At 31.3% G+C, this 15,698-nt stretch overlaps 1 protein-coding gene across 9 annotated transcripts in view; it reads left to right on the top strand.

The window, feature by feature from the left end:
• Positions 1 to 15,698, top strand: part of LOC142332386 (Ig-like and fibronectin type-III domain-containing protein 1) — a 676,608-nt gene that overhangs the window by 457,272 nt on the left and 203,638 nt on the right. For all 9 annotated transcript variants that reach the window (XM_075378862.1, XM_075378812.1, XM_075378850.1 and 6 more), the window contains one exon: positions 7,082 to 7,154. In XM_075378862.1, coding sequence (XP_075234977.1) covers positions 7,088 to 7,154 — 67 coding nt within the window. In that variant the 5' untranslated portion in view covers positions 7,082 to 7,087. The remainder of the gene's footprint in view (positions 1 to 7,081; positions 7,155 to 15,698) is intronic.

The raw sequence follows: 15,698 nt of genomic DNA, 5'->3' as shown, positions 1-15,698 counted from the left end.
TTTTACTATGTTACCCCACTCCCCTGACGGGTGCTGAAATCTAGCGGTGGCTAGGGTGCCCACGGCAAACTATGGACGCAGACCATCACGCCACTCTACATAACAAGCTGCTCCCTCCAGCACTGAAGGTAGCGTCTTCTAACCAGTCTGCACTGATACCTGACCCAAGGCGGTCGCGTCCGGGTGGACTCTCTCAATTCTTGTTCGAATGAGCATTACTTTAAGTTTTATTTAGTTTATATTTGCTATCTTTAACTTTACGTTATAAGTTACAAGTGTTATGTTACAAAATTATTTTAAACGCCAAGACGGCGTACAATTAAACAATCCTTCAATAATCAACAAGGCGTTGTCTTCATTCATTACCTTTGAACACATACAGGCCACCCTCGCTCTAAAATTTACCACAGTGCTGTTAACCAAGGGCGTCCCGTCGACGTTGCAACATACTATTATATTATTAGTGTTATATCATACTGTTACACTATAATAATATAGTATTCTCTACTATATTTTACTGTACCATGTATGTGTATTACTTTGCACATGTGTTCATATATTTCCTATGTATATATATATATATATATATATATATATATATATAAACAGATGTTTATAAAAACCGTTTCAAGAATTCAGGCGATGGTCCACCACATCGAAATAAAGAAAAGAAATTTATATCAAAATATATCCGGAAACGCTTAATTTACCGGCTATTCGCCATTTTGGAATGGGTAATTGTATGGAGCTGAAATTTCGTATACTGATAGGGTAGCTACAGGTTTACATGTAAAAAGTAATGAACCTTCCCAATCAATTTGAAAAAAGCGGTCAGGTAAAACTTTTAATTGTTAATATTTTGGCCACCGCTGTTTTTTTATCTTATTACAGATTTTACTATGTTTTGTTATTTTGAATAATTTTATTATGTTATCATATAATAAATTATAATAATTTAATAATATTGAAAATATTACAATAAAAAAATGATCGATATCATGAGAATAACATTGAGGAGTAATTTACATTAAAATAGATTTTGTAATTAATAAGTCATTGTTTGTGAATTTTAATAAAAACTAATACTTAGTTTTTCTTTTGTTGTTGGTCAAGTGAAGTACATTGATCTATGCTGTACGAGTTAATTTTTTTTACCATTATTATATTTACTATCCCAGTTAATGTAAATCATATTTATACTAATTAGAAATGACTGATATGCATTTAATGTACGGTCTCTCAAATTGCAACACCCTTGAGGCGAGACAGCTGAATCAGGAATACATTCCCAATCGAGTGATACCTTCTCACACGATGCATTCATGCATTTAAATACGGATCAGTTCACGGAAAGCAGGAACCTTAAAGCCTGAAAATCGTGGTACATCAGGACGACCACATTGAATGTGTGATAAGCAGCTAACATATGTTGAAGTGTAACTACATTAATGTTATTATTTGATGCAGTTTAGTGTTTTTTTTTTTATTAATAAGCTTTAAAAGGTTTAAATTACAAAGTTCTAAAGAATACAAAGGTAAAAGAATTAAAGAAATCAAGATTAAAAAAATTGTTTAGATTAAAATAGTTTACTGTGACTTAGAAACCTGGTTTTGTTTTTTAACTTATTTAAAAAACAATATTCTACGAGAAAACTCTTCGGTAAATACAATGTTTTATTCAATTCAAGAAAGATTAGAAATAGGTTTTTTATTTAGAGAAATTAAAGTATACAAAGGGAATAACTAATAAATTTAATGCGCGGTATCCTAATCAGACAATTTTCAGGATCGCAGTCACAAATTTAAAGGAAAAATGTCAACGTACTGGCCGCGTTTTAGATAATAAAAAACCTGGCCGACCCAGCACAGATGAAGTTATTGAAGAAGAAATATCAGCAATATTTTTGTTAATAATAAACAGTCGGCAAAACCGATTGCATGAATAGTAATTTATCAGTGAATAATAATAGATGGTCAGTGCAGAAATTAATAAACAAACATAAATATCATCCGTACAAGATTCAATTAGTAAAAGAACTTATTGAAGATGATTTTGAAAGGAGGATTGAATTCCGTGAAATTTTGACAGAAATTAAGAAATATTTCTTGTTTCAATATACTGTTCACTGATGAAGCCTAATTTGCTTTATATCGGTCTTTAAACAGACATAATAGTAGGTGCTGATCCCAACAAAACTCTCACTGGAATCATGAAAGTCATACTCAGCATCCATAGCGTTTAAATGTATGCTGAAGTAATGTGTGACACACCTCTTGGACTAAATGTCATTAATGGTATCTTAGATAGCTTACCGTAATAAGCTTTGCTGAACAAGCAAGTTGTTGAGGTTCCAGCTCCCAACAATTTGATTGAGATAGCTCGTAGACCAAACGAATAACTTTTATTCATGAGAGAAGATTTGTTTTTCCAGTTAGATGGTGCTCTTCCGTACTACGCTAGAAATGTGAAAAATGCGTTGAACCAGAAATTTCTAAATTGAGAGGTCGACATGGTAGCATTGAACGGCCAGCCTGTTTACCTGACCTGATTTCTTTGTGTGGGGAAATTAAAAATCTACCGTTATAGGTCGCAGCCAACTTCTCTCGAACAATTAATACACTGAGATAGAATGCAGGAAGATTTTACTAGAAACTTTTCATAGTGGGAGAGAAGCTTTCGAGTAGCGTCAGTATTACTGCTTGGAGGAACAGGGGGGCGCAGTTTGAACATTTAATATGAGGTGAGAATGTAATAAAATATTTTAACTGAAATAATTTTATTAGGCAGTATTTTTAATTCATGAGATATTGGACTTTTTTTTAAAAAAACGATAGAATAATTATATTTGAAAAAGTAATTAAATTGCAAACTATTATTTACCTAAATTAAATAAAATTCGTCAAGACTAAGTTTTATTAAAATAACTATTGGAAAAATTTTAATGATTATTTTTTTCAATTTTTAATAATTAACGTAATAACTATTTTGGTTTATAGAGTCAGAATTCAATTATTTTGGTACCGTTTTGCCTGTCTCGCAAAGAACTTTAAAACAAGGTATTTCATGACCATTTGTCCCGTATAAAAGTTTTCATCCGCCCCTGCCTACCACCCACCTTGAAGGCCAAAATTGGGACTTACTAAGTTAGGTTCTGTTATGGTAAAAGATTTCCAAACAGAGAATCAGGATCGCTAAATAACAGAAAAATTAAAGGGGAGCATATAACCGTTGATCTAACTATCTGAAACAAACACACTATTGGCCGCCATTTTCGATTAGACGATCAGAATTTAGTTTTATTTGAATCATTTTTTTTTTTTTGTTCTCATCGAGCTCTTTGAAATGATATATCAAGTGGACGTTGGCCTCAATTGAAACTTTTCAGTTGCCCCCTATTCCTATTAAATAGCTTTAATGTTTTATTTAATTTTATATTTTTTTTATTTTTATATGTCAAGTTATACGTTATGTTACAATGCATTTCATTAATGTCAACACGACAATTCATTAAACCATTATTCAACAAGCAACAAGGCGTTGTGTTCATTCATCACCTAAGAACATACAGTCCAACCTCGCTCTAAAATCTACCAATTACTATTATTATTATTTTTTTTTTTTTTGAGGTTTTTAGGGGCATTGACTACTTTGGTCATTAGCCCAATCCCACTTCAAAAAAAAATAAAAAAGGGTTCAATATTTCACATTTTCATATGTCAAAAAAAAATGATCAAAATTTTACATTTTCCTATAACTTCTGATCCAACAAATTACTTCCTAGGCTTTCCTTTCGGCCATCTTTTCTTGCACCGTTTTTCCATTCTGCGAACGGCCTCAACTTCCGATGACAGTGTGTCTGAGGCCTCGGACATGGCATCGTCTTCTCTGTCTGATGCCAATAACGTTCGCCGGCTTACATCAGGTGATGAAAGCTTCATTGGTGCTGTTATAACATCGTTGCTGTTAAATCTAGACTAGCAAGCGATGTACTTTCCGCGGCTGATGAGCTGGATTCTATCTCTACAGCAGTGCTGGGTCCAGCTGAAATAGATGCTTTCCCTGAAGCTGTTCTTTGAGCTTTTGGAGGCCCCATTGTTACAGTTTGTACATCGTCTTCCTCTGGTGCTTTCTCAATAACGACTTGCACCTCCATTTCGGTAGACTCGGATTTTCTAGTGACTATTTCCTTAGTTTTGTAACTACACGACGGAGTGATCTTTTCCTCTTTTCTAGACAAATCAAGATTTTTATTTACTACTTCAAGTGATGGTGTTATGATCGCAGGTTTAGCTAGTTTTTTATGCTGCGCTGGTACGTTTCTTTTATCAACGATGTCAATGCGGGATTGAGCCTTCTCATGTTTAGATGGTTCTGTGCGATGAGCCGACTCTATCTTAGCATCAAAGATTTTTTCTATCATTGTTGCAAGGCTTGGTGCCATTGTATTAAGAAACTGCTCCACGTTAATTTTGGATGAAGAAGGGGCAGCAGCTGCTTCAGCATAAGTGGTCGATTGTCGAGGTGTTCGTTGAATAACAATTTTCTTCGCTTCAGGATAGCTAACCTTCTGAAGCGTTTTAACTTCCTGAATGGCCGTTTCACATTTATAAACTGGGCAATTCCTGGATCGGCAGTTATGGTGCCCTTTACAATTAATACAGATTGGAGGGTCTTTGCATGGTTCACCCTCATGTATTTTCATTCCACATATGCAGATTTCCTGCGCTTCACATCTAGCTGCAGTGTGCCCGAAACGTTGACACTTGAAACATCGCATAGGCTGCGGAAAAAACGCACGTACATCAAGCCGATGTATACCAGCACGCACCATTTCAGGAAGGGTAGGCCTGTTAAATGATAATACATGAGAGGCCGAAGGAAGAACTTCGCCATTTCTTCTCATTGTTAGTCTGCGACACTCCTTGACTCGACATATCCTGTACTATTTCCTCTTCTGTACAGTTTAGAAGATCACGGCAAACAACAACTCCTCTGGATGTATTAAGGGTGCTATGCGGTTGCACTGATACCGCAAATTCACCAATCTTCTTCAATGGCTGGACTTTTTGACGAAGAATATCGTTGATAGTTTCAACGTGTAATCCGTTAAAGGTTTTACGAATTTTCTTAACAGGACCATCAGAACAATAGGTTATCTCTCTTGCGATCAAGAATTTACTAACTTTTGAAAGTTGCCGTTCTCCTTGGTAATAATTTAAAATCTTGGTTTGGGAGCAATGTTTCCAAACAAAGACTTTCTCAATTCCTTGCTGATTTTGTCAGCATCTCTCTTAATTTTGTCTGACTCCTTACTCTTTTTCCTCTTTGCTTGTGGCGAATCGGAGGTTCTAGAAGAGGGTGTTTACGTGCACCCTCTGCCACGTTTGTTGTTCAATATTCATGAACGTTTATCCCTTCTGTAGAAAGGCTAGCCGCCGGGGTACACCCCCACTCCAGGGATACTAACCTTGGAGGTCCGATCCGGTACTCCGGTGGAACCGGCATATGTCCTGGCAGAGAGCGGATGCGCAATCTCTGCACTGACTCTAGGCTCCTACTCCCCGAAGCTTTCACAGCTCCCATGCACCGACATACATGGGCACCATTGCTACATGCTTGCCATCGCAGGGGGTATGTGGACAACGGAAGGGTCTCCGTTACACCTGCAGTAACATTGACCCTGGCCGCCACATTGCCAGCTCTAAAAATGGTATTAGTCCATTTCCAAAATCGTTTATTATTCCATATCCTGCAGGTAGCCGAAAAATCCAAACCATGTGTGGACCTGAAGGTGGAAACAGGTCAAAAGAATAGCATACTTGAGGAATTCACTCGGAGCCCCGTTAGCCAGCTATATCTATTGTACATAAGTACAGCTGTTACCGCCTTGGACGTGGAACGTAGATGTTGTGTTCCGGTCGTGGGGATTACCTACCTCAGGGCATTATTATTATTATTCTCTTGGGCAAGCCCAGTAAAAAGCATCCTGGCCGGCCCAAAGGCAAGGCGCAGGAGCTATAACTATTGTTCTGACATGCATTGTATATGGTAACATGAACTATTGAATACTATGGGTGAAATATATGAATGAAAGATAAAATACCAGACATAAAAATTTATGAACTGCCAGATGTTAACGGCCATTGTCCCCCTTCTGCAGCTCCATCGGATGACGATCAGGTGGCCCTTCAAGAACAGGCGTTATCTTATCGCTCGAGCTTGTGATGTACCGGCGGACCAAGCGGCATGTATCCAGCAACACAGCCCTCTGCATTGGTCGGAACAGATTTGCTGGTGCTCCAACGGATCTTAATGAACTATGCAGAAAACATGGAATCTCTCCCATCGCGCCCAAAACCACCGGGACCACCATTACGCTCTCCTGGTCCCAAATCTCCCTGACTTGTTCTGCAAGATCCCTATACTTCACTAGTTTTTCCGTGTACTTCTTCACTTTTATTATTATTATTATTATTATTATTATTAAACTATAGTTTTGAACTGTACTTTTTAACACTTTTAGTTCAAAAGTGTTCCAAAACATTTGTTCTCTCTATATTTTTACAAATTTTAATTTATTTAAGTTTCTTATATTTTTTAAGTTACTAGTTGAGTTACTAAACGATTAGTTAAATGAAATAGATTTCATGGAGTAAAGAGAGTGTTCTACGTTAATGCTGGGTGATGTCCAGGGAACGAAGCGGTTTCATGTGATGACTAAATAAAATGGTTTTAAATAATTTATAAAAAATATTTTTCAGTGAATTACACTCAAGAGTATGCGGTGTGATAGTTCTACAGAAGTTGGAATGGGTATTTACAAAATGAAAATGAAAAGGAAAACCAGCAAGAAATTAAAACGGGGGAGGAATTTCTTCCATATGCGTCAGAAGATTAGATAAAAAGTCGGGAATAAATAATTTTTCTGGATAAAACAATTTTTCTGGAATAATTAAATACGGTGTTTATTGTGAATAAATTGTAAATAGCCGTGGCCAACTCGCTAAAAATTTATAAATAATAGATTGCAAAATATGAAGTTTTGGGTATTCTGTTAATTAATTTTTTTTTTAATTTCAGGTGATAATGAAGCCACGATCAAATTTTGTAGCTGCAATTGTCGCAGTTCTGCCATGTTTTACTGCAGGAATATGTAAGTTATTTAAGGATTTGTGTATATTTATATTTTTTTTATTTTGACAATTGTTAATCAACTATAGAAAAAATTAAGATTCTTATAAGTTTAACTGTGAATGTAAAGGTTAGCTGGCTTTAAAGAGATCGGTTAGCGTTAGTTGAACAAATTGCTACAGAGTTTTGTACTTGTTTATAATGATGAAGTTTACGGGTATGAACTTTTTTTAATCTGAAATCGGTTTCCAAACACTTGAATCAGAACATTGGGCAACCTGTTCTGTTAATGATTAGAAAATATATAGTTGAGATACTTGTTAACAGAGATATAAAATTTTAGAAATCTATTTTCCATCTTACATGAACAAACGTAACCATTGTATAAACTTTACCTTAAAGTTGTGATTTATAACCGTTTGACAGATCCTCTTAGGTTCTTTTTAGGATAAATTCCGTTTGATGTATTTTTTATTTTATCTCAAGTAGTATTACGTTAATGATCTCAAAGAACTATATGGATCCGACTTTTCCAACTAATTTTGAATCTTGCTTGCAACTCTTCTGAGTGATCTCAGTAAAATAATAAGTTATTTTTGGTTTTCTCAAATAAATAAAGTTCATTTTAACCGTTGATATCTCTATGATTATGGATTTTTTTTAGTTTTTATAATCATTAGTGTAAAGAAAATTACTTATAGTTTTCTCAGTAACTTTAATTAAAACAATTTCTTTTTATAAGCTTTTAAAGGTTATTAAATTAAAAACAGGATTTTTGAGAAATATTTTGAACAGTTATACTAATTTGAGCAACCTTTAAAAGTTATTAGGTGATTTAATCACTTAAAAATATTGCATCCGATTTAATTTGAATAATTTTTATTTTTTATTTTCCTTTTTAATACAGAGTAGGATAATAAAAAAAATTTGTAATGTGTAAAAATTCTGACTACCCGGATTTTTTTTATATTTTACGACGTTTTGAGGTCCCACGAATCAAAAAATTACAAAAAAAGACTAGGACACAATTCTATATGAGTGGATGTGTGTAAGCATGCATGTATTTTCACGTGCGTACATATTGTATACATCTTTTATTGTGTACACTTGATTACATCATATTGTATACATATTGATGTATAAATAACAGGGGACTCTATATACGGAAGACAACCCCCTTGTCGGCAATTCCTGAAAAGGACTTGGGAATATCTAGCGACATGGTCTACAGTTCGTAATACTGTAGGTTTGTGTCTGCATGGTCAGGAGAACATACATTCTTGGTATGTCTGACCGTCAGTATCTACTAGCTCATTTAGTATTACCCAAGGTGCACAAGGTGGAGGCGAACTAGCTTTACACCCAGAAATTACTGTATTATAATAATACGAGGGTCGTTCAATAAATCCTTAGAAAAGATAAAAAAACAAATTATTTTATGCAATTTTTTTTTTATTTTTCAACATAATTTCCTTTTAACTCTATACGCTTTTCCAAGTGTTTCTCCAACTTTTTTAAGCCGTTCAAAAAGTAAATTGTCGTATTGAACATTTTGGATATTCAAATGAGGGGCTGCTAGTATGGTTTACAAATCTACATTAGTAGTCAATATAATTGTGCATTTAATGAAATTTCACCATGGAATATATAAATATCAGCAGTAGTAGCAGTAGTAAGTGTCATATCAGATCCCCCTTATTTTGATTATCAGTCTGGCATATTTCTTCATTGTTTTGAATACTATAAAAAAGTGCTTCTGCGCCTTGGATACCGGTCCAGTCCTTAATGTTGTTGAACTAGGAGGTTTATCTCCTTCCAATTAGTCTACGCCACTCAATCATCCCGTGAAAATCGAATTTAAAAAGTTGACACTGGTTCCCCCTTATAACGGGCTCCACATAAGGCAGCTTCCTGCACTTTATAGTTGTCAGGAACTATCCTCCAACCACGGCTTTACTGAAAACTTCTTCTTCATTAGACCTCGGTTCCGTCCGTGGGATGCAAAACATTTTTCTATGAAAGTACGTTTCAAAAGCTTCCACTCGCTTAATAGTCACAGCTTTCCCTGTCCAGACCCCAAACCTGTACATCAACGTAGACAAAATGTAACATTTCAGCATTCTTTGCATAAGCTTTAATTTAAATAATCCTGAACCTTAAAAAATGTTCGTAATATTCAACAACTTCCTGTAATAATATTTTAATCAAACTCAGCTTAATTCAGCATAATAAGTACTCGGAGAACCACTATAGTAATGCATATTATAAGCACTGCGGAGAAGAATTACGTAAATTTTAATCTCTGTGTAAATGCCAAGATAATTCATAGACATCATTGCCTGCTTTCATTGTCATCTTTCCTTCCTTTCACAAGCTTTTTCTACACGCATATGTTCTAGAATTTTATCATTTTACACGCGAATTTGAAGACAAGGAGGAAAAATGTTATAAGTCAAGTTAATTCAAAATGATTTTATTTTTGGCGAGGTTTTAAATCCTAATTCTCAGCATACGAGAATTTTGTATTTAATGTTTGTTGCCTCGCCTTCTGTTAGAAATTTTATTAATTTATACTATGAGAAATCTCTTCAATATTTTCTTAATACTCATCTTATTATTAATTAATTAGTTTTAATGATTAAAATTAATTTATAAATTTACAGATTAATGTAATTTGTTTCAAAAGGATTCAAATTGGTTATTTTTACCGAATTAAATTATTTTCCAAAACAAAGAACTCAAACAAAGCTTATTTTGGTCTATAGAAAACAATCCCCTTACAAAAATCCCCTCTACAAAAAGGGGCAGGCTTTTACTTATAGTGCTCACTTATGCTGAGTTTGATTAAAATAAGAAGAGAGTTTTTGAATTTTACGAGTTTTTTTGTAAGGTTCATAATTTAATCATTTGGTATTATACTCATTAGAAGGTGGATCTATGGCATTAAATGTAATCTTTTACCTATAGATTTATCGTTACAGAATTTCCAGTTATCGGTCAGTTTTCTGCTTAATGTTTTGCATAAAAATGACACAAAAGCCAATTTACTACGTAATTTCATGTTATTAGTCTGGCAAGGATTCAAAAGCTACGTTAAATAGAAAAAATAATTTATTTTTTCGTTAAAGAATAAAATTATTTCAAAATAGGGTATCCAAAAGAAAATCAACGTGAATAGATAATATTCATTGTAGGTTTCACATTGTTCACCAAAAACAGTGCAACGTTTTAAGTAATAAAGAATGAGTAATGTTCTTCCGATTGATATTGTTTTTTTATTTGTTATAATTGCGTTATAAAATATAATTCGGTTTATAAAATTTATAATATTATGATTCATTTAGATTACAATCTATATGTCATTATATATATACATTATTTATATGTGTATGTGTGTAACGCGTGCGCTATTGTCATTCTCTTTTTCTTGTTTATTTACTTAGTAAACGTGACGTAAACTCTCAGATTTGTTTGTAGTTTGTAATAGCTTTATACTGTGCACTAAATTTACATCTGAAATAAAAGAAATAATAATAAAATAGGTTTGATTAAATATTGTGTTTTGGTTTGATAACTTGCTGTCAGTCATTCCTATCATAGTAACTGACAACATGATACTCTCTCAATTTTTTTCTACTATAGATCACGTGAATGTACATATAATTCACTGAACTGATTGGTTTTCTCCGTTCAAATGTAGTATATGTTTTGTATTTTGAAATATTTATTTAGTAGCTCTTTTTTTAACAGGAGAATTGTGTTTTAGTTCTATATTGAAAATGAAAAGCATAACTTCTTGCATGACGTTTTTCATTTTAATTAATATTCACTACAGATGCAAGTACGTATGTTGAAAATTTTCTTTTTTTTTAATTTTAATTTAATAGTTATTTACAATTTATTCATATCTAATAAGTTGTTTAGTTGCATAAGAAAGATTTACCTTTAGAATTACTAAAATTACTAGTCTTAATAATAATTATATTATATTATTTTTGTATATTATTAAATTGTCGCATTTTATTACACTTTTAACTCATTGACGTCCACTTCGAATTACCTACTGTTTTATAGCTGTACATGATTGTAAAATGGCCTATGATGCTTGGTAATACAGTTAGTTAATTGAATCAAATATTTTAATTCTGCAGTTTTTTTATTTACTATATATTAATATATATGTTGTATTATGATGATTCCGGTTCTTCAGCCTGTAAAATAAAACATAACTTTTAAATTTTGATCATTTAACAATTTTTTTTCTAATTTACTTAGTACTGGAGAGCAATGATATTAAATAATAGAAACTGTTGGTAAATTACTGCAATATTCACGTACTGCATATTGATGGTTTTACAAATATTTTATCATAAACATTTCACTACCTAGTGAAGTATAACTACATCATTAAGCAAATTTGATTTTAATAAGAATGAAGTGCTTCAAAAACATATATAAACATGTATAATACCCAAGAAATTAATAAAGGTAATATTTTTAAGTAAAATATGTCTTTTGATTTTATTTAATTCTATACAATCAAGAGGAATAAGTAAGAGGAATAAATTGCATTTAAGTTATTTAAATTAATATATATATATATATATATATATATATATATATATATATATATATATAGAGAGAGAGAGAGAGAGAGAGAGAGAAAGAGAAGAAAATACGCTGACATTTATATTCGTGCGCGAACAAGTGTGTGAAATCACATTTGAATATGTGTTAAAAATTGCTTAACAAGTAAACTTTTCGTAACACATCTCCCGTCATATTTTTATTTCGTAAATCATTCATATAATCATTTTTTTTAATAAGAATTACCTAAATATTTTTAAGTTTTGTAATTTATGAGGTTTTTACATAGGGAGATCATGAGCAGGTGAAAAAACTCCTCCAGCTGTTGGTGTAGCTCATCTTCCTAGAAAACGGAAATTGCATTTGCTAAACTTTGACACTTGTTTTCCATTTCGTATTCCTACAAGAAATAACTCAAGCGTGATTCTATGAATTTTAAAGTGGTTCTCTGTTTTTACTTTTATTCTAACTGAAAACTTCCCATTTTATTCAATACATTTAAACAAGTTTAAAATATGTAGCAACTGATTTATTACTTTTGAATCAAATCTCCATTGATTTTAAATACTGTTAAGCATATAAAATATTTTGAAGGTAATTGTCCAGTTATTTATGTTTGGTAATCTGTTTCCCTATATATATATATATATATATATATATTATATGATTTAATTCATCACGTATAAGCTTAAAGCTAGTGAGTAGAAGAAATACGATATGCAATATTTTTAACGTATGAAAACTCCGGATGAAACACATAAATGATACCTCTCCACCATTTCTGTCATTCTGCCTACTTCCGACTTCTTCAATTATTTACTCGAACAAATCTTCACACAGTTATATGCATATTTTACTCCCTGCAAAATATGTTTATTATTTACGAGTTATTCATTTAGTGTTTTAATGATTTCTATTGTTTTAATGCCTTCACTATTCCTCATTAATTTATCACTTTCATTCTGTGACTCGACGTAAATTTCTTATCTACTGAAATTTTGTGATTTAATTTTCAGTTCTTAGAACTATTTTTTTTCCAGAAAAAAATAAAACATCTCACTTAAACAAATTTCGTTATTTCATTGAAGTTAATGTGTATATATTTCATACGCTTATTATGTTCCATTTTTTCTGCTGACGTCTTAGATTACAATGCTTATTTATGCTTAAAAGAGAAAATAATAAATAAAGAAAAAGAGAATTAAAAATAGATATATGTTATCAGAAAAGAAATTTTAATATAATCTTCAATTAGAACTTTACATTAAATTTGATGATTATGATGTTAATCTGATGTATTACAAAGATAGTAAAATAACCTTTTCCTGATATGAGCAAATTAATTTTTTTTTTTTGAAATAGCTGAATGTTTTAAAATTCGTAATAATGCAGAAAATTTAAGAAAAATAATTACAACAATGACTATGCTTCACAAAATTTGTAAAACGAATAACCAGATGATTCATATATTTAAAGATTTGGAAGCAATTAAAATGTAAAAATATCAGCTTTAGGGGAATTAATTTACTGAAGGAAAATTCATGAAAACAGTTTTGATAGCATTAATCTAATCGCTTTTTATAACTAAATAGATCCGTGATGTGATATGAATAACTTTGATTGCTGAACTAAATTCTTCAGAAGGTAATTTTTAAGGATGGTATTCAAAAATTGATGGTCTCTAAATGCAAAACTAACCTTCAATTATAAACAATATCAACTACACGACAAATCTGTTTATCATACCGATTGAAAAAGGCAATATACGCGTTTTTCTGAAAAATTTAAGAGCTAATGGATTAAAATAAGATTATCTGTTAATATTAGGATAAACCTAGACAATAGACATAATCAATTAAGATACGGGGATTTCAGTGATTATTCCCTCCAAAAAAAACCTGTGTCTGTATATATATATATATATATATATATATATATGTATAAAATCAGAATTACGAATAGAAAGAATTATGTTTTTATGTGATAATTAAAACTAGTATAGGATAATTTTAGTTTAGTTCAGTAATATAAAAAAAACAAATCTAATCTGTTAGTCGTAATTTCTTATTTACCTTTTAATCATGTACTTCATGTACTCCGTCCTAACAAAATATTTTCTCATTTTTATTTTGTCTTATTTTTATCTCATTTTGTGCAATGTTATGTTCTGTGTAGTGTACAGTATTCGTGTTGTTTCAGTATTATCTCATCCATTTTTATCACATGTCATTCCCGTCAATGAAACTACTAAAAAATAATAATACAAAAAAAAAATAAATCAGTTATTAACAAACATTTGATTAAGCTTCACTTTAATGAAGGTTCATTAGATGAACCTTCATTTTAAGGTTCATTTTAGCAACCCGACAATAGTAAATAAAAAAAGAAATTGCCAATTATTATACGTATAATTATTAGATAACAGTTTAAAAGAATAATGAATAAGTGTAATCTGTCGCTAGCCATTAGCGTACAAAAAGATCTAAGATTTTTCTACATTTTTTTTGTTTACTGTAGTTTTTCTTCAATTGTTATCCTTTAGAACACAGTAATTCTGGTTGTTGATGCAAACAGCCAATACTAGCTTTAAAGTTTGGTGTTCCAATTCTCTGTTCGCTATGCGAGTCATATAAACAACAAAAAGTTTGTCGGAGCACTTATATTTATAAATTTGCATAATTTAAAATTACAATTCTCTGAATTCTCTCGACTTTCATTGTCTGAATCATCACATCAACCATTTGTTGGCTTGCGTTGCTTTCAGTAAAGGTACGAAGTACGTAAAACACTGAAATGAAATTATATTTCATTTTTCTTTATTTTAATGTCAAAAAATTAATATTTTCAAAACTATTTTAATGGTAATACTAATCTACAACTGCGCGCGCATATCAATATACATACGCGTATGCATAAAAGTCTGCGCACAAACACACCAATAAAAGCGTGTTTACTTATAACTTCTTCACAGTGAGTTATAATCGGTTATTAAAATAAAGCTTATTTTATTTGTGTTATTATTTACCTTGAATCGATCTTTGTGCTTTTGATAAATAAACATGATCCAATTTCTGATTACTATTATTTAGCAATTACACGTGTATGATCCCTTGCGCAATTTGGGATCTTATAAGACTTATTTCTAATGGTTAACTCTTTTTTTTTAATATTAATATTTCAAAATTATTACACCCACTTTTGTAAATAAATCCGGTTTGTGTACGACAAGTTTTCTTGAGTCTAAATTTAGCTGTTTTATTTAAACATGTTGATAATCCTATGTTACTATCAACTGGGACAAATAATGATTACAAGAAATAACAGATCATTGAAAGCGTCAAATAGCAAAGAAGTAACAGATCCCCAAAAATGAATACGCTTTAATAATATTTTGTTATTCTTTTTATTTATTTATTGAGTTGTATTATAATCATGATAAGATTTTCTCTAAGGTACAAAAACTTTATTTGAAGAATTACATACAAAACTATTTTTATTTAATCTATAATATTAATTAAAATACAATATTTTATACTATGTAGTAATATATAATAATAATAATATTATTATTATTACAATTCTTTACGATTTGGCGACTTCGGTGCGATTGCTTTATGCCTTTCACTATTCATGTCTTTCTTCGAACTGAGAAATACCATGTTGTTGCATAAAGAAACATTTTTTTATATTTATTATTTTTTTGTGTAACAAAACAAAGAGTTTTAAAATCACTTTGAATTAAGATGTGTAAGAATATTTACAATTCTTTCATAAAAGTCTGTTAAGCATTTCAAAACGGAAAATTTGTGCTATTAAACACAATAATTCTTTTTTAGTTCTAGGGTTTAAAAATTACTCAGGGGAAAAGTATCCATATGATAGAGCTAATGGTTTGTTTACGGAAAAAAATTGTATTATTTATTTTTGTAATTCTAACTTTTTCTATTTATATGGATATTCTTTTAGGTGAATTGCATAC

The sequence above is a fragment of the Lycorma delicatula genome, chromosome 1 (assembly GCF_047948215.1).
Source record: "Lycorma delicatula isolate Av1 chromosome 1, ASM4794821v1, whole genome shotgun sequence".
NCBI lineage: Eukaryota > Metazoa > Arthropoda > Insecta > Hemiptera > Fulgoridae > Lycorma > Lycorma delicatula.
Note: the sequence above shows the minus strand (reverse complement) of the source record. Positions and strands in the feature narration are given on the sequence as shown.